Here is a 23,795-nt window from a genome sequence, read left to right as displayed (position 1 = left end):
ACAGCAGCTATTGTCCGCTTAAGATAAAAGTGTCTGCTGTCGTGTTACATGTCTGAGTGACGAGAAAGGATTCGCCTGGTGAGAACTCAGGATTAATACATTATTTCAACACCATCACACAGCGCCTTTATTAGTTACGTGAAGAAGTATTTATGTCATGACACCTGTTGATAATAGCATCGGGCGATACCTAAGTACTGAGCGACGTCAGTGATCTCATCTAGATGAATACATTAAAACAGTTCCCACTGCTGTGACGTGTTACAAGCTACATTACGAAGGTGTCACAATCGTTAACAAATCGATCAGATTAACCATGGATTTTCAATGCGATATGAGGGAGAATGCAGTAAATTTTATATAATCACTAGCTGAGTACCCGGCATTTCCCGCATATCCATTTATTCCACTAGTGCATTAGTCCACCTTGTTCTCCCTCTCTCTGTCCATCTCCTCCACTCACCACTTCCTGTCTCTCTGTTTCTTTCCCCTTTCTCTGTCCATCTGCTCCTCCCCCTCTCTCTGTCCACTTGCTACTCCCTCTCCCCTCTCTCTCTCCATCTCCATCCCCTCTCTGTCTCTCCATCACTTCCACCCATTTCTCTCCCTATATTATCAACCCTACCCCAATGGGAGGTTGCTGGTTCTTATTACCACCGTATTTATTTCCAGACAGTGAGCAATATGTATATCAAGTTTGGTTGAAATCGAATAATCGAAAAAATGGTTCAAATGGCTCTCAGCACTACGGACTTGACTGCTGAGGTCATCAGTCCCCTAGAACTTAGAACTACTTAAACCTAACTGACCTAAAGACATCAGACACATCCATGCTCGAGGCAGGATTCGAACCTGCGACCGTAGCGGTCGCGCGCTACCAGACTGTAGCGCCTACAACCGCTCGGCCACACCGACCGTCTTGATAAATCGATTCAGTGGTTTAGGAAGAGATGTGGAATATACATACACGCAAACATACACGTTTATAATATGAATGCATTAACTACATAATGTTGCACGATCTTCCAAAGTTGGGTAACACAGAAATAATTATTTTCGGATGCAAAGTCCTCAATATTGCGGACGTTGTGCTGCGTTACCCACAGAATGTCAAAAACGACGAACGTTAACAGGTGAGAATACTCAGCTTTTTTCAGACGATACGCGTATTATATCAATCCAAATACACGTAAGATAACGGAGTAAGTTGCAGACAACGTCGTTAAATGTCTCACTGAATGATGTTCTGTGAACGATGTATTAATTTAAGAAAAAATGAACGTTATATGGTCAATAATACACGTATTGCACGATACTGAGTGATCTTCAAAGGCTAACAAACTGAGGCCAATTTAAGCAGACAGAAAACAAAATATTCTTATACTTGATGGTCAAGCAAAGTAACATAATTTGCGCAGTAGATTTCATTCTGTAATGTATTACGATATTACTGATTTTATATTCTGGGGTAATTCATATTTTCCAAGCTTTAACTATAAAAGAGTGCGCAGGGAGAATACTATGCTGTGGTCGTACACGATGGTGATAAAGGCAACAGTTTGCAACCAGAAGTTTAACGGGAAAAAAGAAAATTGTATACCACGCATAAAGCGGAGGTCTTGGAACAAGTACACTATCTGATCAAAAGTAACCGGACACCTATTAGTGAACATTAACATGGGGGGGGGGGGGGGTCCACTCTTCGCCTTGTGACAGCCAGGACTCTGCTGGGGGCGCTTTCAATGACGTTCCCGAACGTCTGTGGAGGAATGGCAGGCAGTTCATTCCTCCTCAAGAGTCGACACCAGAGAAGATAGTGAAGTTGGACGCTGGAATCTGGAGCGAAGTTGACGTTTCATCTCATCGAATGGTGTTACGCTGGATTCGGGTCAGGACTCTGGACATGTCAGTCCATTTCAGGAATGTTATTGTCCACAGATCATGGCACCGCAGATGCTCCTTTATGACAGGGTGCACTGTCATGCTGATATGAACACAATCATCGTCTCCCAATTGTTTTCTGTATTATGCGCAGTAATCAATGCTGTACATAAGTGCAATACGGGGGCCTCACTCCAACCTCGAAAACCACCTGCATACTATTACACCACCTCCTCTGCATTTCCATCGGATTGCCACATGGTACATCACTTCAAGTCATTCGTTTGCAGTCATCCAGTGGCATTGCTCTTTACACCACCTCAGGCATCGCTCAGCACCGACTACAGAAGTTTGCGGCTTATGAGGACCTGCTCGATCACTGTGCCCCATTTCGCGCCCTAAATCAACAGACGGCTGCTCTGTCGCTGTGGAGAAGGCGAAAGTTAAATGATGCAATGCGGAGCGACCGCCAGCGATTGCAGTGATCTCATACGACATCCAGCGTGTCGATGAAATCATTCGCGACGATCGCCGGGTAGTAACTGAAGAATTGTGTCTCCTGTTATCCATCTACAAAGGCAGTGTGGTGGCCACTAATGAAAAACTATTCTACTCCAAGGTATGTGCACACTGGGTACCGAATATGTCGACCGGCCAGAAAAAAAGAGGCAAGAAAACAATTGCATCCAATTAGACTTACAACTGTTCAGCCCACTCAAAGAAGCTGATCCCGGGCATCACTTTGAAGATGCGCAGAATCTGAAAAATTCTGTTCGCCAGTGGCCGAGGAAGCGCGACCATGATGTATCATGACACAGGTATAGATGCTCTTGTTTCAAGATGGAAAAAAACTGGGGGCAAAGATGATTATATCGAAAAGTGACAAATTAATCGTGAATGTTTTAGCTATTATCCTATGTATATGGCATTAACGTTTCTTGCGAAATAAAAATAAAAACGAATAGAGAACACTGCTTTCTGAATGAAATTCAAAGCACGAAACAACAAAGTCGGTTTTTTGGAGCAATATAGCGATTCGTGTTTCATTGTCGATAAATGCAAAACGGTCCCAGACAAAACAAGGAACGCAAAATATACTCTTTACGCTTTCGTTGCGTTGACTCCCTGACCGTAACCAATGTTCCCATCTAGTATCCGAGAACAAGAAGTAAGGGATCTCTATACCACGAGAGGTACATCTTATGGAACTGTTGTCTGACACAGTTAAATCCGAATGTCTTCGTAGTCTCCGTTCATACATCTCTGCCACGTTTCCAATTTAGTTCCTCTCCTATCCATTATCATATTTTTCTTCCCATCCACTTCGCCCTCATACTTTGCCCTCCTCCTCCTTTTTCTTTTGCCCTTTCCATAGTTTTCGCTAGTCAGAAATGTGCTCCCAGGGTTCGCGCCCTGGCTGCCATAGCCTAGTTTTGCCCCTAAGCATCACAATCAAAGAAGCCGATAAGCAGCTGCTTACGCAAAACTGTTGGAAAAAAGCAAGTAACAAGTTTACAAGTCTACTACTGCCAACGTCGTTTCTTCGGTAAGTGGTAAATAGTGAAGTTGAAAGTCTCTCGTGTATACCGTTAAGTCTGCGCGCGCCACACCTGTTTTGAGTTAACCTGAACAGGCGCGTCTAACAATAAGATGCAATCCGAAAGACGTGCGGGGTCCTTCAACAGTTCTCCGCAATATTCTTATTCTTCAAGGATCGCTAGTCCAACAAGATATGCAAGAGAATACAAAAGGTAAGGGTCTGTTGCTGGCAGACGGAAACCGTGGGACTGCTTGTGTAACAGATATGGAAAAATTAATGGGTAACGACGGCAACGTTCAGACTGAGTCATGGACCAACACATAAATTTCATCAAAATAGTGGTTCGGAATCAAATATTCCTTCTGAACAGAAACTACGTTTTAAGTATTACAGGACAGAGAGAGAGAGGAGCACGAAGAGCTTTAATCAACTAAGACGGCAAGTCTGTCACCGCCGACTTCTGTTGGAGGTGCTCGGTTTCTCCGAACATTAGAATAGCGTCGCAGCGTTTCGCACCTTAACCTGAATATGTCGTCTCTCTAAACGATACGTAAGAACGCCGAGTATCGTAATGTTTCACGACTACTGTTCGCTGACGCTGTTGTTGTATACGGGAAATTATCGTCGTTGGAAGACCGTAACGAAACGCAGAAAGACTTGCGACAAAAATTTCACTTGGTATAACGAATGACAATTCTTTCTAAACTTAAATAAAAGCACGATAATGTGTATAATATGGCACCCGCCGGGTTAGCCGAGAGCGCTAACGCGCTGCTTCCTGGACTCGGGTAGGCGCGCCGGCCCCAGATCGAATCCGCCCGGCGGATTAACGACGAGAGCCGGTGTGCCGGCCAGCCTGGATGTGGTTTTTAGGCGGTTTTCCACATCCCGCTAGGTGACTACCGGGCTGGTCCCCATGTTCCTCCTGAGTTACACCACTCGCAGACACTTGAAGACGTTCGCACTATTTCATGGCGTACACTAGACGCAGACAGCTGGGGTACACTAATTATGTCCCGGGATAGGCGGTGGCGACAGGAACGGCATCCGGCCACCCCCCGACACTAACACTGGCAAATCCATAGTAACAAGGCCGACCCCGCCTTGAAGTGGGACAAAGGCCAACGGAAATGATGAATGTGTATAATATGGATTAAGAACTCTACAGTACCCGAATGTGATATTAGTGGTGAGACTGATTAACAAAATGGTTCAAATGGCTCTGAGCACTATGGGACTCAACTTCTGAGGTCATTAGTCCCCTAGAACTGAGAACTAGTGAAACCTAACTAACCTAAGGACGTCACACACATCCATGCCCGAGGCAGGATTCGAACCTGCGACCGTAGCGGTCACGCGGTTCCAGGCTGCAGCGCCTAGAACCGACTGATTAACATGTCACATCGTTTAAGCAATAAACGGTTGTACCAAGAAGCGAGATGAATTGGGACAAACATGTAAAATATATGTCGAAAAGCAAAGTTGACATCGAACTGTTTCGGCAGCCCAGACCGAAATAATAACATCAGATTTTTCTCGTGCACGATTACAGTTCTACACAACAGGGGCGTTAAACAAGTCTTGTGATAAATTTAACATCTGTGGTATCTGTGTGCGATGTGTCACAGTCTTGATGTAAGTCTTAAGATCAAAAAATAATTCGAACCACAGCTACACACGCGAAGATCATAACAGAAAGAAACGAGATGAATCGTCTAAGCGGCGCTGTGCTAAAACTGCTGTCGACTGTATCATTTATAATTATCATTATTCATATATTATTCTCACTGAAACCATAAATTGTATATTGCAAATGTTATTCACACGCGATATATTTCAAATAGTAGTTTCGGGTAAACAGATGTTTTCCGTCTTTCTATTCTTACGAAGGACGATTCCGCTGTACGTTATTGCTGACTGTTGACCGAGATACTATGATAAGGTGTATATTCAAAAATATATTACTGGTTCGATTATTTTCTTGCCTAGTAGAACCCAGTCCCTTATATCGGGCGGTGTTTTCATAACATGACTATAGAGACACCAAGAGACATGTAATACGAAGCCGGCCAGGGTGGCCGAGCGGTTCTAGTGGCTTCAGTGCGGAACCGCGCGACCGCTACGGTCGCAGGTTCGAATCCTGCCTCGGGCATGGATGTGTGTGATGTCCTTAGGTTAGTTAGGTTTAAGTAGTTCTAAGTTCTAGGGGACTGATGACCTCAGGTGTTAAGTCCCATAGTGCTCAGAGCCATTTGAACCATTTTGTAATACGAAGGAAAACGAATTGTAACCATTTACTTGTCAAAACTATATGACAGAAACAAGATCAGGCTTAAAAGCGTTTCTCCAAAGCTAATTTCTGTGGATTTCACTGAGGTTGCTTTTAAGGGAACCGCGCTACTCTTCATCACAGATGTCGTCCAAATTTATGGCACATTGAAAGCTTGGCCAGAAAGGAAAGTGACTGATGTGGGAGCTCCACGTGGCCAGCGCTTGGGGAAAACAGCTTTGTGGCGCGGGTCGGACGAGGCATCTGCCGTTTTTGTTAACAAAGGTTCCAGGCACCGATTGGTGCAGTGGAAAGAGCGTAGAACGGTAATCCGAGGATCATAGGTGGAGTCTATACGCGGAAACATACTTTTACTGTCAATTTTTACATTATTTTTACGCAAGTAATCCGAATTAATGTTCAGTACATTGCATTTATTAATACTGTCATAAAAAGACATGAAAAGAAAAGGCAATAGACAATTTGGGATTGGAAATTTATAAGGCGTACACGAAAACTTTGTATATAAAAAATATATGCTTATTAATTATTTTACAGCTGATAATTTACACGTGCTGGGGTGATATTCATCGCAAAAAGATTAGAAGCAGTAAAGTTCTCGGCATCTTGACATGTTATAAACGCCGCGTTTTTACAATTACGTGGGTGTTTTAAAGTTTTTATGGAAAAATAAACTTGGTTTATACTTATAAAGGGTTCACTCTCATCGCACAAAACAAGAACAGTGTGTGTTTAATAATCAAAGATGATTTTACCGAAAAAACTGAAGGAGCTTCAAACAGTCAAGACTAGCTAAGCCAGTGGCAGGAGAGGGCGAGAGGATGCGCAAAATGTCGCGGGCGCACTTGCGTCGTAGCTTAGGTGGCTTTAGGTGGCCAAATGGCTCTGAGCACTATGGGACTTAACTTCTGAGGTCATAAGCCCCTAGAACTTAGAACTACTTAAACCTAACTAACCTAACGACATCACACACATCCATGCCCGAGGTAGGATTCGAACCTGCGCCGTAGCGGTCGCGTGGTTCCAGACTGTAGCGCCTAGAAGTACTTGGCCGGCTTAGGTGGCCAGTTTGAAGTTTGTTTCCCGGTGTGTATCCTATATAAAATTATTCGCGACATTGTAAACAATTATTGTTTACACTCTGTGCAGTGGATGTCAGAAATATTGCACTCTGGGCAGAAAGCGTAACTATTAGCAATAATGGGGATCAAAAAGCACTACTACAATCAGTCTGAACTGCTGCTGAATGAGCAGACACACTAAAATTGGCCGGCCACGGTGGCCGTGCGCTTCTAGGCGCTTCAGTCTGGAACCGCGTGACCGCTACGGTCGCAGGTTCGAATCCTGCCTGGGGCATGGATGTGTGTGATGTCCTTAGGTTAGTTAGGTTTAAGTAGTTCTAAGTTCTAGGGGACTGGTGACCTGAGATTTTAAGTCCCGTAGTGCTCAGAGCCATTTTTGAACAGACTTATATTTCTCTCCACTTACTGATACTGCCAAACCTGACTGAGTAGGCAATACTACACTGTTCCACTGATCACCCGTTATTTATCTTAAAAGGTAGCGTTATATGATTGTGAATGTATTCTTTTGTATAATTAGTAATGGTATTTAATTTGTCTGACAGTCGTAAATATTTTGCAGTTTATCTTTGTACTATTTGCACATCATCAGTGTTAAGTTTGCTTTATAAATGACTAATAACCCATAACCTAGGTCGCAAAAATAAATATTTACCGAAATAATTGGCAACATAGCACGTTTTCCCCATATAAAAATTATAGAGCGACTGGTGTGGATTTATTCGCGTATTCCACACACGGAAAGTAACAGTCGCGGAGACGCACCCTGGAAAATGTACATACAGGGCGAGTCAAAAGTCCTTGGACACCTTCATAAGTTGGAAGAGTAAAGGGAAAATTGAAATGTGATGATGGGAAAATAGGTCTGATGTGGGGCCGCAACTTTTGGAGTGAATGTCATTCGTGGCCGCCATCTTCAAATCCGCCATTTTGGATTCAAGTCATTTTGTTTTAAATGGGAAAGGGGGTGTATGACACATCAGATAACACTCGCTTGAGCTCTGGAATTGAGGGGTGTAATTTGTTTTTGTCTATCTTGTACCGTTTAGAGGTTATTAATGTTCAAATTTGAGAAATTAACTTCATACCAACTGCTCCAACACATGTTCTACGTGTTGTCCATCCCGAGACATGAATCGGTATCAAGGTAACTTTGAACATTAATAACTTCTAAACTGTACAAGATAGACAAAAACAAATTACACCACTCATTTCCAGAGCTGAAGCGAGTGTTATCTGATGTGTCATACACCCCCCTTCCCATTTAAAAAAAAAGCACTTGAATCAAAAATGGCTGATTTCAAGATGGCGGCCATGAATGACATTCACTCCAAAAGTTGCGGCTCCACGTCGAACCTTTGTTGCCACCATGATATTTCAATTTTCCCTTTAATCTTCCAACTTATGAAGGTGTCCAAGGACTTTTGACTCGCCCTGTATAAGCTTCGTAGCGAATGTGGTAAATTTCTGAGAACAGGCAAACGATTTGCCTTCCAGAGGAGGCCCAGGTGGTCCAGGTGCACGGGAGGTAGTGCGCGAAGCCCGCTGACCTGTGAGCGCAGGACGCGTGGCGTCGCGTGCGTGAGCGCGTGCGTGTGTGCGTGCCGGCGTCCTGGCCGCGGGCCGGCGCTGGTCGCGTCGCGTCGATACCAGCCGCAGCCGCAGCCACAGCCGCCGCCGCCGCCGCCGCCGCGGCAAATGTCAGCCGTGACGTGACGCGACGAGCAGCCACCAACACAGACGCGGCGCGACGCAACGCAAAAACGCGCCGGCTGCTGCCTCGGGTGACGCGGCCACATAACCTCTGTTACCTCTGTCCCTTATCGTATGCCTCAATCCACAGGGTTTAGCGATCGACGCCAACGTAAGGTGTACATCTGCAGCTGTACTCTGCAAACCAATGTCAAGTGACTTCTTAAGTAATAGAACTCAGTACGTTGTCTTCGATGGTGAGTGGTCATAGGAGGTGAGGGTATCATCTGGAGTGCCCTAGGGAAGTGTGGTAGATAAATGTAAATTACTGCAGATGAATAGCAAAAAGAATGCCGTAATGTTTGAATACTCCATTAGTAGTGTAGCGCTTGACACAGTCACGTCGATTAAATATTTGGGCGTAACATTGCAGAGCCATATGAAGTGGGACAAGCATGTAATGGCAGTTGTGGGGAAGGCGGATAGTCGTCTTCGGTTAATTGGTAGAATTTTGGGAAGATGTGGTTCATCTGTAAAGGAGATCGCTTATAAAACACTAATACGACCTATTCTTGAGTACTGCTCGAGCGATTGGGATCCCTATCAGGTCGGATTGAGGGAGGACATGGAAGCAATTCAGAGGCGGGCTGCTAGATTTGTTACTGGTAGGTTTGATCATCACGCGAGTGTTGCGGAAATGCTTCAGGAACTCGGGTGGGAGTCTCCGGAGGAAAGGAGGCGTTCTTTTCGTGAATCGCTACTGAGGAAATTTAGAGAACCAGCATTTGAGGCTGACTGCAGTACAATTTTACTGCCGCCAACTTATATTTCGCGGAAAGACCACAAAGATAAGATAAGATAAGATAAGAGAGATTAGGGCTCGCACAGAGGCATATAGGCAGTTATTTTTCCCTCGTTCTGTCTGGGAGTGGAACAGGGAGAGACGGTGCTAGTTGTGGTACGACGTACCCTCTCCCACGCACCGTATGGTGGATTGCGGAGTATGTATGTAGATGTAGAAGTGCACGGCAGAGGGAACTTCCCAATACACTGCTTAACAGGCTTCTTCGTGTTCCATTGGCACATAGAGCGCGGGAAGAATGATTGCTTAAATGTCTCTGTGCCTACTGTAATTTGTCTGTTCCCGTCTTCGCGGTCGCTACGCGAGTGATACATAGGAGGCTGAAGCATACATGGCAACATCAAAAAAATATCGCACCACGAAATTATCCGAATGGGACAGAAATCGGTACGTGCGATGTACATGTCCAGACAAACAAACGGCTACAACTGCAGGAAATTGGATGATTTATTGAAGAGAAAGAGCTTCACAAATGGTTCAAATGGCTCTGAGCACTATGGGCCTCAACATCCGAGGTCATCTAAGGACATCACACACATCCATGTCCGAGGCAGGATTCGAACCTGCGACCGTAGCGGTCCCTCGGTTCCAGACTGAAGCGTCTAGAATCGCTCGGCCACTGCGGCAGCCTAAGAGCTCCACAAATTGAACAACTAAATGATGTGTTGGTCCACCTCTGCCCTTTACGCAAGAAGTTATTCCGCTTGGCATTCGTTAACAGAGCTGTTGGATCTCCTGCTGAGTATTATCGCGCCAAATTCAGTCCAACTGCCGGGTTAGATTGTCAAAATCCCGACCTCGTTGGATTACCCTGCCCGTAATGCTCCAAACGTTCTCCACTGGGGAGATCCGGCGACCTTGCTGACCGAGGTAGAGTCTCGCGAGTATGAAGACAAGTCGTAGAAACTCTCCCCGTGTACGGGCGGCGATTATCTTGCTAAAATGTAAGCCATGAAGGGATAAAACGGGATGCATACAGTCGTCGACGTACTGCTGTGTTGAAACGATGTCGTGGATGACAACCAAATGGGTCTTGGTACGCAACGAAATGGCACCCCAGACCATCACTCCCGGTTGTCGGGCCGTATGGCGAGCGACAGTCAGATTGGTATCCCACCACTGTCGGGGACGTCTCCAGACACGTCTTCGCTGATCACAGGGGCTCAATTCGAAGCGGGACTTATCACTGAAGACAACCCGCCAGGGTAGCCGAGAGCGCTAACGCGCTGCTTCCTGGACTCGGGTAGGCGCGCCGTCCCCGGATCGAATTCGCCCGGCGGGTTAACGACGAGGGCCGGTGTGCTGGCCAGGGGGGGGAGGGGGGGGGGGGGAGCGTACGGGGTGGCGGCAGGAAGGGCATTCGGCCACCCCTTAAACATTAACATGCCAAATCCGATTAACGATGGCTGACCCTGCGTAACTGCGGGACAAGGCTCAAGCAATAGATAGAATAGACTTATCACTGAAGACAATTCTATTCTCCTCAATGAGATCCCAGGCCGAATGATTCCAACGCCACTGCAAATCGGCTTGTCGGTGTCAAGTCAAGGGTGATAGGTGCCAGGGACGCCGTGAGCTCAGGCCCCTTTCTGTGAGCCGCCTAATATCTTGTAGTCACTGAAGCACTGCCCTTTCTGCTATTCAGTCTCACACTTGAACTGTGTTTTAACTTGGGCTGTCATTCAGTTGCAGGCGTTGCAGTAATACTTGATAGTGGAGCGAGCGAGCTGTCACACTGGTAAGGCACTAGACTTTTTCTGGAGAACGTTGGTTCAAATTTCGTGCAAATTCAATGCATGGAGCATCGTGTCGAAAAGTTTTTATCGGCTTTGCCTTGCGCTATCTTTTCAACAAGATTTTTCTGACGATTGCTCGGTTCTCACGTCCTGTCGTCTCTTTAGGTCAAACGCTTCCTTCTTCACGCTGTGTTCGTTCACGGTTCACTCACTCCTGCCAACATCGTCGAATAGCGGCATCGCTCCTATTCAATTGCCGGGCGATTCGTCGACTACTCCAACCGCCGTCTCTGAGCCCAGCTACACGTTCTCTCTCGAATTCTGACATCTGCGTATGCTGTTCACTGTCTACGAGGCATAATTACTGTCCACCGGAGTAAACGGAACGAAATTCGCAAAGAATTTATGCTCTGGTATCGACATGTCCCCTGTTTACCATCCTTGCAGCTGCGCGGTGAAACTGCGCTGCTGCCTCACACATTCATCCATGGGGTGCCACTGTTTACAATTTTATATTTTACGTCGATATCTGTATGAATATCAGCCTGTTACCATATTGAAAAACTCCTTCGTCGTGCGTCTTTTTTCTTTTGTCTTGTCTTAGAGTGTGTCCCTCGACTTCTCACTTAATCCTGGTTCACGTAACTCTTTGTGACTGGCGAAATGCACCCTTCGAAAAATTCAGTGTGTACACACTGGTGACGGAATAATTACGCGCCAACCATAAAAAAACAAGCAAAGGTCCGAATGATTCTGAACACCGCGTTCAGTTCTGTTAATTGATTATTTAATAATGCATGCACTGACACTAACAGTTGTCACAAAGAACAGTTGCTATGAGTTTTTGTTCACAGAACTGCTGGCTACACTGGGAAACGCATGTAGCTGTATCCCCCCCCCCCCCTTGCCACGGACTGCGATTAATTATGGACTCCTTTATCTTACGTAAGTCTCAAGTGGCCTTGGCACAAAGCATGTCTAGTACAGCTTAATACAAAAGAATCTGAGAAAAATATCCCATCCTTCACCACTGTTTCAATCACGCCCTTGCCCGTTGCACTGTTTGCGGCAGAGTGGTTCTCCAATACTCCTTAGTTGTAACTCGAAATTAAGCAGGCTATTCTTACGTCCCATACGGATGTCTTCCAGTACCTTTAGAATCAGACCCTATGATTACATGTTGTCCATAGTATTTATAACACGAATATGCCGACAATATCTCTCCTTTCCGCATATTTGTGACAAACAGGATCGTACTAACAGATAGATAAAAATGTTGCCCAACTTGTGGTGTGGACTAAGTTTTCTATAATGTTTCCCCAGGCTGCCTCAGCACCAGTTTGTTTCGAACCTGCTGAGTAAATCGCTATTCTACAACAGCTTGGAATGTCCATTTCTGTAGGAAAGAAAACAGAAGGGAGGCAAAAAGGAGAAAGATGAAGCTGTACCCTCCCACCTGACATCATACAATACCGGAGTGGCCAAGGATTGGGTAAAAATAGTCCACTGATCTTCTTCAACTAACTATTCTGTTGTTTGAATAAAATAATTTAAAGAGATTTTGCAAAACTTTAAGTCTGGAGAGGTATAGTAAATGTTGCACCTCTTGAATGGGAGACGCTTCTCTTAACCACTGCTCCACCTCAATCGGTAAGCCAAGTATGTAATACATTTGACCTCTGAGGTGGTGAAATTCATGACAGCGTAATTCAACTAACACTTTTTATAGATACACATCAAAGTTTACATCAGTACGACAAGCTACGAGAAACATTTGTCAGGGCGTTAAGTGTGGTGGCACGGCGTTATTTTACCCCAATGTGATGTAGAAAGCTATTATCAACTTACTCCGTCATATCAAACAATTTGTACACATGTATTTTAAACACTACGAAACAACACCAGCAGCACTCAGAAAGAACAACTGAACTATTGTCCAAATGTTCAGGGACCAAACTGCTGAGGTCATCGGTCCCTAGGCTGACACAGTACTTAAACTAACTTATGGTATGAACAACACACACACACACACACACACACACACACACACACACACACACATGCCCGAGAGAGGACTCGAACCTCCGGCGGGGGAGGGGGGGGGGGGCGCAATCCGTGACATGGTGCCTCTAACCGCGCGGCAGCTGAATTATTAACGTACCTATAAACAGAGGAGTAAGAGGAGTAGGAAGTCAGCTACGGCATTTGACACGTAACGCAAATTATACGAAAATAGTATGATTGTGACTGTGCGAACTGGCCCAGGGAATATAGTTTTTTGAGAACCCCAGCTTAACACCAAGCTGGCGAACGTCTCTGGATAAATTTAAACGACAGCAGTATTTAAGCGATGTTCGGCAGTTTCATGCGCGGCTCGACGCGAGGCAATGAATTACAGGTCAGCTGAAACGTAAAGTGATTCGGAGGGTTGGCGGTGTTACCGACACTGCTACGGCTTTATGGATCCCGCCAACATCAAAGTACTACGGGCAGCAATTTATTCACTTTGATCAAAGGAGCGCTAACAATTATTGGACACGGCCTTTATTAAGTGCCCTCCGCTGGCTGCCCCCAAAAACTACGACAATATAAAGACACACGTCACACGACCTGAGGAAACTTCTGACGCTCGAACACGTTGCACCTACAATAAAGTGTAACAGTCAATTTAATGAGCCCACGTGGAGCTGGCGAGACGAAAACAACCGGCGAGCTACACAACAACGACAGTAACAATGATCATGTTAATGTTCATTCACACTGACCTCGCGTCCTGTAAAAATGTGTAGACCGAAAGTAATTCTTGTGCGTATCACTATGAGGAAGAGCCATTGGACATTACCTTACGTGATTCTTAGTTTTTCTGTAATTCATACGTGTGACTTTGCGAAAGAAATTGGCAACCACGTTGTTAGCAATTACTAATCACTTACACGTTTCTTACGAATTCTTTCGACCTTCAATTCATCTCACTAAAAAGTGAAAATGTACAAGGAAAACTTTCTTTTCAGCGCACTGTTTCTATTTCTTAGCTGGGAATTAATTGCCTTTACCGAGAAGTTAAAAAATTAAAAAAAACAGACCTGCAAATTTCTGGCCGATACTACCATTAACCGCTCATCAAACAACACTGACATTCCAGTGTAACAATTTTCTCCATTTGCAAAAGTAAGCAACTCGTAAACCAGCGGAAGCTACATCATTCTCAATGAGCCCTTACAATGTTTCGCACAATTGATCTATATCACCAAGCATTTTGTTTCATTTCGTTTTTACCGCCTCTTACACTAACTCTTCTTTTTGTCATTATTTCTGCACCTGCTTTACAAAAAATATCAAAACGATGCTCAACTTTCATTTATTGCCATCTGTTATGTCCTAACTATGTAGGCTTCTCATGAAAAATCAAAGACTGCAGATGTCATACGTGCGTCCATAATTTAGCCTGTGCAAATAATCAGATAAATGTATTAATAAATAATTAACATCGTCGTCTTAGCGTACGAATCGCTTTAGACGCGACATCTGTAATACGTTTAGTGAAAGATGAGCAGTTATCCTTGTAAAAGCTTCTTTACGACACAGTGCGATAATCGCCGCCAAGTACCCAGTAATAATTTTTATTGCTAATTTCTGATATAACTCTGTGGTCCTCAAATGTGAAAATGGTTTGCGACATTAAAATGAATCTGCAGTTCACATTATTACAACTTGTCACTTTTATTACTAGGCCTCGACAACTTCTGACGACAATGTAAAATCCCTGTCTATCCCTCTTACCACACCACAGTTAGTTACTTAATGTGGTAAAATTTTCAAAATTCAGTCGCACCAACAATTACTATTAACTAAATATCACATGGCTAGACAGTGAACGAAACTACAGTACAAGAGCCCAGTGGTTTACATCCGTATTAAATTAATTATCAAATGAAAATTTCCAATAGCGTGATGCATAGCACCATTTGTGTCACTCTGTCGACTGCGAGCCCACTTCTCCTTTTGTCTGTGGTTGTTGTTCATACCTGAGCAAGAAGCATGTGACCGCGAATTTCGCTTTTGACATGTGGTTAGAGAGTGCCAGACATTTAATACTGAAGAATTATGACCGTATCGGTTGGACCCTTGACGACTGGAAAACCGTGACCTGGTCAGATGAGTCCCGATTTCAGTTGGTAAGAGATGATGGTAGGGTTCAAGTGTGGCGCAGACCCCCGAAGCCATGGACTCAAGTTGCCAACAAGGCACTATGTAAGCTGGTCGTGTTTCCATAATGGTGTGAGCTGTGTTTGCAAGGAATGGACTGGGTTCTCGGCTATGTTAGGCTACTTGGAGACCATCTGTACCCATTCATGGACTTCATGCTCCCAAACAAAGAGGGAATTTTTATGGATCACTATGTGCCACGTTACTGGGCCACAGATATTCGCTACTGGTCTGAGGAACATTCTAGACAGTTCGAGCAAATGGTTTGCCCACCCAGATCGCCCGACATGAACCCCATCTAACCTTTTTTGAGACATACTCGAGTAGACAGTTCGTGCTCGAAATCCTGCGCCTGCAACACTTTCACAACTATGAACGGCTGCAGATGCAAAATGGCTCAATATTTCTGCGGGGGCCTTCCAACGACTTGTTGAGTTGCTGTACTATGTAGGCCACAAGAAGGTCTAGCACGATTATTAGGAGGCAGTGTAGTACATTACATTTATTTACATTCAGGGTTAGCTGCCAATCCTTGCGCCGATCGTAGATCCCCTGGAGGTCTTCCTACATTTCGTTAGTCACCCGGCGTTGCAACCTGTCTATAGACAACAACGCTGTCTGCAACAGCGTCAAAAAGCTTCTGACGTAATACGCTAGATCTTGTGAACATACTTAACATGGCAGCGGCTCTACTATACTCCCTTAGGTACTTTCTGATGCAACTGTCACACATGTCTATTTCTTCCCTTTAAGAATGACGAGTTCTATCTACAAGGAAGTTCTGAATCTAATTGCTAAGCTGGCCCGATAATTGGTAAGCTGTTACTCCGCTCACCACACACATCTAGACAAGTAATGCCTCACTCTTCAACTGCGGCTGTGACAATTCGCCACACACTGGTACATCACGACGCGGCGACTGGCTACCAGCACCGCGTCCACATCTAAGGAAGTAAGCGATCTTGGCGACAGATTTCCAAACTGGGTCACTGTTCCGTCGTGCTGAGCCGCGCGTTGCTTCCCATGTCAAACCAATTTATCTTCATTAGATAATAATTAGCCGCGCGCCGGCGGCGGCTCCATCCGTTTCTATTTATTATCGCAAATTAATAGCGCTATCGGAAAACGATGAAATAATTTGGAAACCGAGGGCAGAGGGCGGAGGCCGGGATTCGGCTTTGATTAAATGGCGCCTAATAACAGGGTCACACACTGGCGCCACAGCCCGCACTGGCCTAGGTCCGACAGGCGGGCACGCGCGACATGGCTAGGCGCTAGGCAGCGCGTGGCAGCGACGACTCAGTAGCTGCTCTGCTTCGGCTTTCTAGCCGACTGCTGTTCCATTGTCTTTAACAGCTCCTCCGTATAAGATCATAATTTTCCAGTTATATATATTCTATACTACATCACTTATACTTAAAACGGACTTTATGAAAAACACTGCTGCAGTAGGCTTGTAAATGAGGATGGTACAAATGTTCATTTACATGTAACAACTGAAGCCCTCGCCAGATTGCTTTTTCAAGCTTTCACGCTGTGGCGTCGCATGACTTATTGGCGCTGCGGTCTATGCTCCTGGACGCATTCGTCAAATGTGACACTTATCATCGATTTAACAAGCATTATTTGACGTTTTAGGGTATGTGACACTTACCATCGGTTTAACAACCATATTTGAAGTTTTAGGGCACCACACGCTATGAACAAAATTCACAAAGTATGACTAAGCTTGAAATTAGTCTTTCTATCCATGTGAAGATAGGTGACATCTCTTGAATGTTGATCATAGTGTGCAATGTGCTAAATTAATGGTGCTTATTATACCGATGATTAGCGCATAATACATGCGCAACAGAGCCTAATTCGGAAAGGCACAGTACAAATAATCGACGAATGTGTCGCTAAGGAACATACACCACAACGCCAAACAATTAACGACCACAAAGCAAAGCCTCAGCATCAAATCTTGTAACAGCCACAAAAAAAAGGTAACAGTTAAATGTAAATGAACTTTTCAAATCATACCTGCGGACGGTTGCTGAATTCAAGTTGTAGTCCTTATTATGACTTACATCTATTTGTAGCATAATGAACTAGCTCAAACGTTATTATCCATCAGGAGAAATGTAATCCTCTCCGTGGAAATGAACACTGGTTCAAAAAACAAAGATCATGCGGAACTTGCGCTGGTTACACATCATATCCTAACTGCTATGAGCTAACGAAACCATGATAACTCGGTGTTTCATGACTACAGAAAAGTTTTGGATTCAGTACTTCGACGCTTGCTGAAGAAAATACGTTCCAGTGGCGTAACTTACAAGATTTGCGACTGTATCAAAAACGTACCAACATTATCCAGGATGGAGAGTCGTCTGCAGACACTGAAGTGGCATTTGGTGTGCGTCAGGAGAGTGTAATGGGACAGTGTTGTTACTGTTATCAATGAATGGGTTATCATCTCGCGTTTTTCGCGGACGACGCAGTTACCTATGAAGAGTTTCTATTCAGTAAAAACTGCAGTACGTCAGCCCTTAACGAAATATTAGACTGGCTACTTGTTGTTAATGTGGAGCAATGTAAAGCTGCGCGCTTCACATACCGTAAAAGCGTAGTAAATTTTTCTGTTGGATAAGTAAGTCGACGTACACGGCACGAAGTAATGTGCTGCCTCACCGTCCTTGAAACATGTTCTTGAAAGATTAACGTTAAACCTTCTCGCGATGCACAACGCCTCTAATCGGAAAGTCTGCTACTGTGTTTCGATCAGCGATTTCATTACTATCTCGTGCTTTCTCTGCGTCTTCTATTAAAAATAAGAATTGGCAGTAGCAAAGGCTATCACTGATACACGGACATACGGCTCCGGAAAAGAAAGAAAGCAATTGGTTATTTTCAACAAGTTTATAAGTTCACTGTATTTGTATTTTTCGGATTCGTTACGGGTAACGATCGATCTGAAATGCATTTTGCACAACGATCTTTGCTGCCGCGCAACATTTAAATGTAACACATTTCTAAACTTTCCTCCCCCGTCATTTGCTGTTTGCCGATGATCTCGCGGCAGTTAGGTCAGAACGCTCAGATCAACCGGCAAGTTGATGGAACACACAAATGCTTAACTACAGATGGTCTTATCGGGGGTGGAATGCATTTGCTCTTATCCAAATGGAGAGACAATTCCTACAGCCAGTTATTCGGATGAACGGTTTCTCCGAGAAGCTAATGTACTGTGCACCATGTAGGAAAAAGGTTAGTGGAACGTCGACACGTGTCATACTAAAAACGGCCAATCGTATGCCATCGAAACACAACACAAACAATATTAATCTTGCAGTCATCTGCGGAGTGTGGACACAGTCTTCTGCGGAGTGTGGGCAGTTGTGAAAGTTGCTGACAGATATTAAAATGTTTATGCCGGCTAGGGGTACAAAGTTAGACCTTGCCTTTTGCAGGCAACGCTCAGCAGCCTGCGAAAGGCAAGCAAACATCCGCGTTCGATTCCATGCACGGCATACACGCAGAGATTTGTCAGCAAGTTTTCCAACGGTGCATACTCCACTGAAGACTGATAGGCTCAGTCTGGAAACAATACCTAGGGTTCGTCTACGCCTATTCTCTGTGTAGCCATAGTCCCTAAAGTTCGAGTCCAGCGAGGAACGCAGGAGAAATACTGTGAAATTTGGAAAGTTGCGGACTGGTGCTAAAAGGTCCCAAACCATTAGGATGAGTCGTGAGTCGTGCCTGAATACGTCATCTGGGAAGAGCATCGCACGCGAAAGGTAAGGTTTCCAGGTTCCAGTCCCCGTCTGGAACACAATGGCAATCCGTCAGTAAGTTTCATAGTACGAGGGTTGACTGAAAAGTAATGCCTCCCCCTTCGTAGCTCTTCAACAGTTGGCAGCATTGGTATGCGACAGGTACTGGCTTGTTCCGTAATCCTCTACTCTACAGTTCCAGTTGGTGGGAAGCCTTAGAAATTGAATGGTTGTGTTGTTGCAGTGTAAAGTATATAACCCTGCGCAGACGGCCGGTCAATGCAATTTAAGCAACGGGCAGTCATTGAATTCTTGACAGCAGAAGGTGTCACCCCAAAAGAGATTGATCAGAGAGTGAAAGCAGTTTATGGTGATTGTGTTGACGTGAGTACTGTGCGCCGTTGGGAGAGTAAGTTCGAAGATGTTGAGGCAGGAACATCTGACCTGCGTGACACACAAGGAGTTGGACGTCCTGAGACGGCAACCACCTAGTTTCACAAGCAAAATGTTAACAGATTGAATCAGGTCGATCGTCGTATCACTCAGAGAGAAACTGCAAGCACAATCAGCATTTCACAAGAACGTGTGGGTCACATTGCTTTGCTTGGCTATCGGAGATCTGTGCACGATGGGTACCCCGGATGCTGACTCCTGAAATGAAAGCGCACAGACTCGAAATTTGTCAGAAACTCCTCCTTTCTCCATTCAGTTGTGACAGGAGACGAAACGTGGGTACACCACCACGACCCGGAGACGAAACGTCAGTCTATGGAATATCGACTCGCCCCAGAAAAAGAAATTCAAGACGCAGCCCTCAGCTGGAAAAATAATGGCCACTGTGTTCTAGGACGAAGATGGTGTTATTCATGTTGATTTCCTTGATCGTGGCACATCACAACGCTGCGAACTCTGAAACGACGGCTAACAAGGGTCCTAAAGGAAAAGGGAAATGTTTTCCTGCAGCATGACCATGCCCAACCACTCATTCACGTGCCACCACAGCAGAACTTCAGAGACTGAATCTCACCATCGTACGGCATCCTCCATACAGTCCAGATTTAGCACCCTCAGACTTCCATCTGTTCCCGGTAATGAAGACGGACTGCGGGGACATCTTTATGCTTCTGGTGAAGACGTTGAGGGAACTGTGAGACTGTGGTTGCGGAAACAGAGTGTCAACTTCTTCCGTGAGGGCTTCAGAAAACTTGGTCATCGTTGGCAGAAATGTATCCAATTGGCTGGTGATTATGTGGAAAAGAGAATATTGGTTATTAAAGATGACATTCTAAGAATTATTTCTGCGTTTGATTTATTAAAATATTCCCATCCAAATCCAATTAACGAAGGTGGAGGAATTACTTTTCATTCAACCCTCGTACATACAGTTATTGACGCATTAGCCACGTACAAGGGTAAATTATTACCACAGGATAATCAAATCATTGCTGATGGCGAACTTTCGAAATTTTTTGGACTGGATATACGAATAGTAACCAAAGGATACCAACAAAATTTGAAGGGTTTTAGGGGGTGCCTTTAGAAGCCAATTGAGGCTCGGGATCCATGTGTCCGGAGACTTCATCCATCGCCGCTACTTTGCCCTGGGATTAGCGTGTCTGTTTTGCATCGTGCGGAGGACCCGGGTTCTGTTCCCGATACTGTCACGGAATTTTCCTTGGTAGGAGGAATGGAAGAGGGTGGACTCGGCCTCGTGATGCCGACTGGGCAGCTGCTGAGTGAGAAGTAGGGGCTCCAAGGTCTAGCAAGCCCACAACGGCCGGGTGAGTGGTCTGCTGAACCCACGCTCCTCCTTACCGCAGCCAAATTCGAAATTGGCCGATGACGAGACGACGGTTGCTAGGTCCCGATTAGCCCGTCTGGGTCAGAACGCGGAACTTTGCCTTGTTTTTTACTACAGAACGTTGAAGTTACAGGGCACACCTTTCGCAGCAAAGAGTGCAAGTGGAACTTTTCCCATTGGGCCTGAGAGCATTCAGGACGCCGGATCGCGTCGAGCACGCCCACACCTGTCACTACACTGCACAGTGGAGCGTACAAACAGATTTATGCCGAAAGGACATTACAACTGCAGGCGATCATTACAAGGCCTTTCCTCTGCTATCCCTCGAGATTTGTCGGTTCTGCTTTGTTACACCCTGTATACTGAGCTCCTTCGCCCGAATGTATTTCTGAGAACTTTATGCAGAAACTTTGAGCTGCTATCTCCACTATCAGAATAATTTCCATTGCCACTGTTTGCGCTGTGAATCGATAATATTTAATGTCCTTTCATATTGTATTTTTGGGTACGCACGCATTCACAAAGGAAATTCTTAGTTCTGGAAAGGTCTTATTGCCGTGTCAGTTGTGAAAGTCATGTAGGCACTGTCAACGTGCCTAGGAATTTCTACACTACACCCCATTTCATTATGGAACTTATTAACAATATGGACGCTTTTAAACACGATTGGCATCATTAGTTCAGGGAACGGTAATGGAACTCCGTTACTGGATGGAAACTTGGACAGTTAATTAATTCAGCTATTTTGCAACCTCCCAGCGCCCTCATAATAGCTGCTTAGAGGGATTAATCGACCTGCAATACAGTACCGTTAATGCAAGACAACACCAAAACTCTTAAAACCTTATTAGTCTGCCGATGTAACTTTTAAATGTGTTTGCTACATTAATAGTGTGTGGCACACTCCTTCCTTCTTAAAAAGTAATACTACTCAACAGAAAAATAATTATATAAAAATCTAGCGACCCTTATTATTTTTATTTGGGATTGTCCTCCATATCATTTCACGAACTGTAAGAATTTCAATTCTTTTCAGTCAGCTTTTAGCAACGGCTCACATTTTGAAATCTGTTGAACACAGTAGAGCGAGCAGGGAATTCTCGCATTTGTTTCATGCTGGAGATGACGCACACTTTCACGAACTGAATTAAGTTTGTTAATTATTATCGAGGCAGGTATCAGTATTTTATCTAATAACACACCCCAAGTAGATGAAAAGCTTATACCTCTGTTATTCATGTATCTCGTGTGGACTTTCATTGTGTATTCCTTTAAAATAAATTGGACAGTCCTCTTTGTATAGGACGTCACCTCGTTATGAGTAAAAATCGTGACTCGAGGAAAGCAATATGTGCCGTTATTTGCTCTCCACCAAACAGATATCTATCTGCATACAACCCAACATTTCAAACCCGTTTATTAATTAACTGAATTTCAGAAGTTACACCTGCTTCCAGCTAAAAGATCGAGCTTAATGCTAGGGATGGATAGGCAGTATGAGAAAGAAATGCTCCATAAGAACACATGGCAGCTTTTCACCTATCTTTACGGAAACAAAAGCGATTATAAAATATTTTATTCTAGGATGAATAAGCTACGGTCGGCTGATGTATTCTGTGCTTCACGTTTAAACTTTGACAAAAGTACATGTTACCTATGGACTGCAAGCATTATCAAAATGCCCTTGTGACTGATTGTTGTACGAATTCATTAAGGCAGCACTTACAGTTTTACATGTTCTACAATACAACGGATTCTACTATTTATGAAATTCTATATATTCATTAATATATTGTATTCCATGTCGATTTTTGATAATCGTCTCTATAAGCTTATGGTGACCCGACATGAAATTACTTGAAAAATTTATGGATTACATCTTTAAACGCTGAGATTGTACTGTTCTTTACGAACAGAGCTTGTGCCTTTGAAAAGGGCAATTGCAGTCGCATGAAAGACTATCGCACAGTGTAACTAAGAGCAGCTAAATGGTACTGCTGCTGTGCCCACGCAGGAAACAAACAAATCGGTGGTATCTCGATCACGATCCGTTACAACAAACGTGGCAAAGTCATTACATAATCAAGGTGGTTCTGATTATGGATAAATTCAGGAAAAAATCTGTAAGCCACTAAGCACTAACGGGAGAATTGCAGCGAGTGGTGGGAGAAGGAGACAGAGGCATGGAAAGAGAGAAGGAAGAATTGAAGAGGTAAGACTATTTTTATAGCCAGATTCGAAATGATTACGTCGAAGCCACAAACGTGATCTGCCCACACGACATCTGCAAGTCCATGTGCGTTTAACAGTATCCAGCCACAGTCCTTTACTATCAATAGCGAATCTCCGGCGTTTTCTTCCATATCCAAGCGACTTTAGCATGCTTCCCTATCACCAAATAAAAACAAGCCCCGTTCCAAGGCAAACAGAGTGATCTGACGTGTCCTCCGATGAGCATACGAGTGTCAGTAACATGTAAACCACCACCAAAGTCTTCCCTCTGTTGACAGTCTGCAGATCCAGTGCTCCACTATTAGCATACGTGGCACCAGGTCAGGGACCTCGTAAACCACGCTGTCTACATTAAGTGCGACTATCGTCTGTCTTTTAAAAACTAAAGAGTATAAAGCTAAGGGCAGTGAGAGGTAAGACTAAGTGATTAATTATACTGCTCTACGGTATGATTAATGGTTAAGTGTGTTCGCGCTCCCTAGCACACTGAAGAGTAATGAGAGCATACTTGCTGCGATACCAGTATGTTTGCGTCAGCGAGTCGCAGTGCAGACAAGGCGAAACCCCGGCCTGGGCGATAGCTCCGGGCACAGCCGCAGAAACCTCGCCCACATTTACACGAGACGCCAGGCTGAAAAGAAATCCGTATTGGACTAATTGGCAAAGCATTCAGTCTCGGCGTAGCAGCGTGGTGGACTGCTCTCCAGCTTTCTGG

The 23,795-nt window shown here is 44.6% G+C and overlaps 1 protein-coding gene across 6 annotated transcripts in view; it reads right to left on the bottom strand.

Annotated features, from left to right (window-relative positions):
- LOC126092392 (LIM domain-binding protein 2) overlaps positions 1 to 23,795 on the bottom strand; it is an 846,950-nt gene that overhangs the window by 508,124 nt on the left and 315,031 nt on the right. For 5 of the 6 annotated variants that reach the window (XM_049907960.1, XM_049907963.1, XM_049907962.1 and 2 more), the window contains exon 3: positions 23,589 to 23,711. In XM_049907960.1, coding sequence (XP_049763917.1) covers positions 23,589 to 23,711 — 123 coding nt within the window. The remainder of the gene's footprint in view (positions 1 to 23,588; positions 23,712 to 23,795) is intronic. The other variant, XM_049907966.1, reaches the window with a different exon arrangement.

Source organism: Schistocerca cancellata, chromosome 7 (genome assembly GCF_023864275.1).
Source record: "Schistocerca cancellata isolate TAMUIC-IGC-003103 chromosome 7, iqSchCanc2.1, whole genome shotgun sequence".
NCBI classification, from domain to species: domain Eukaryota; kingdom Metazoa; phylum Arthropoda; class Insecta; order Orthoptera; family Acrididae; genus Schistocerca; species Schistocerca cancellata.
Note: the sequence above shows the minus strand (reverse complement) of the source record. Positions and strands in the feature narration are given on the sequence as shown.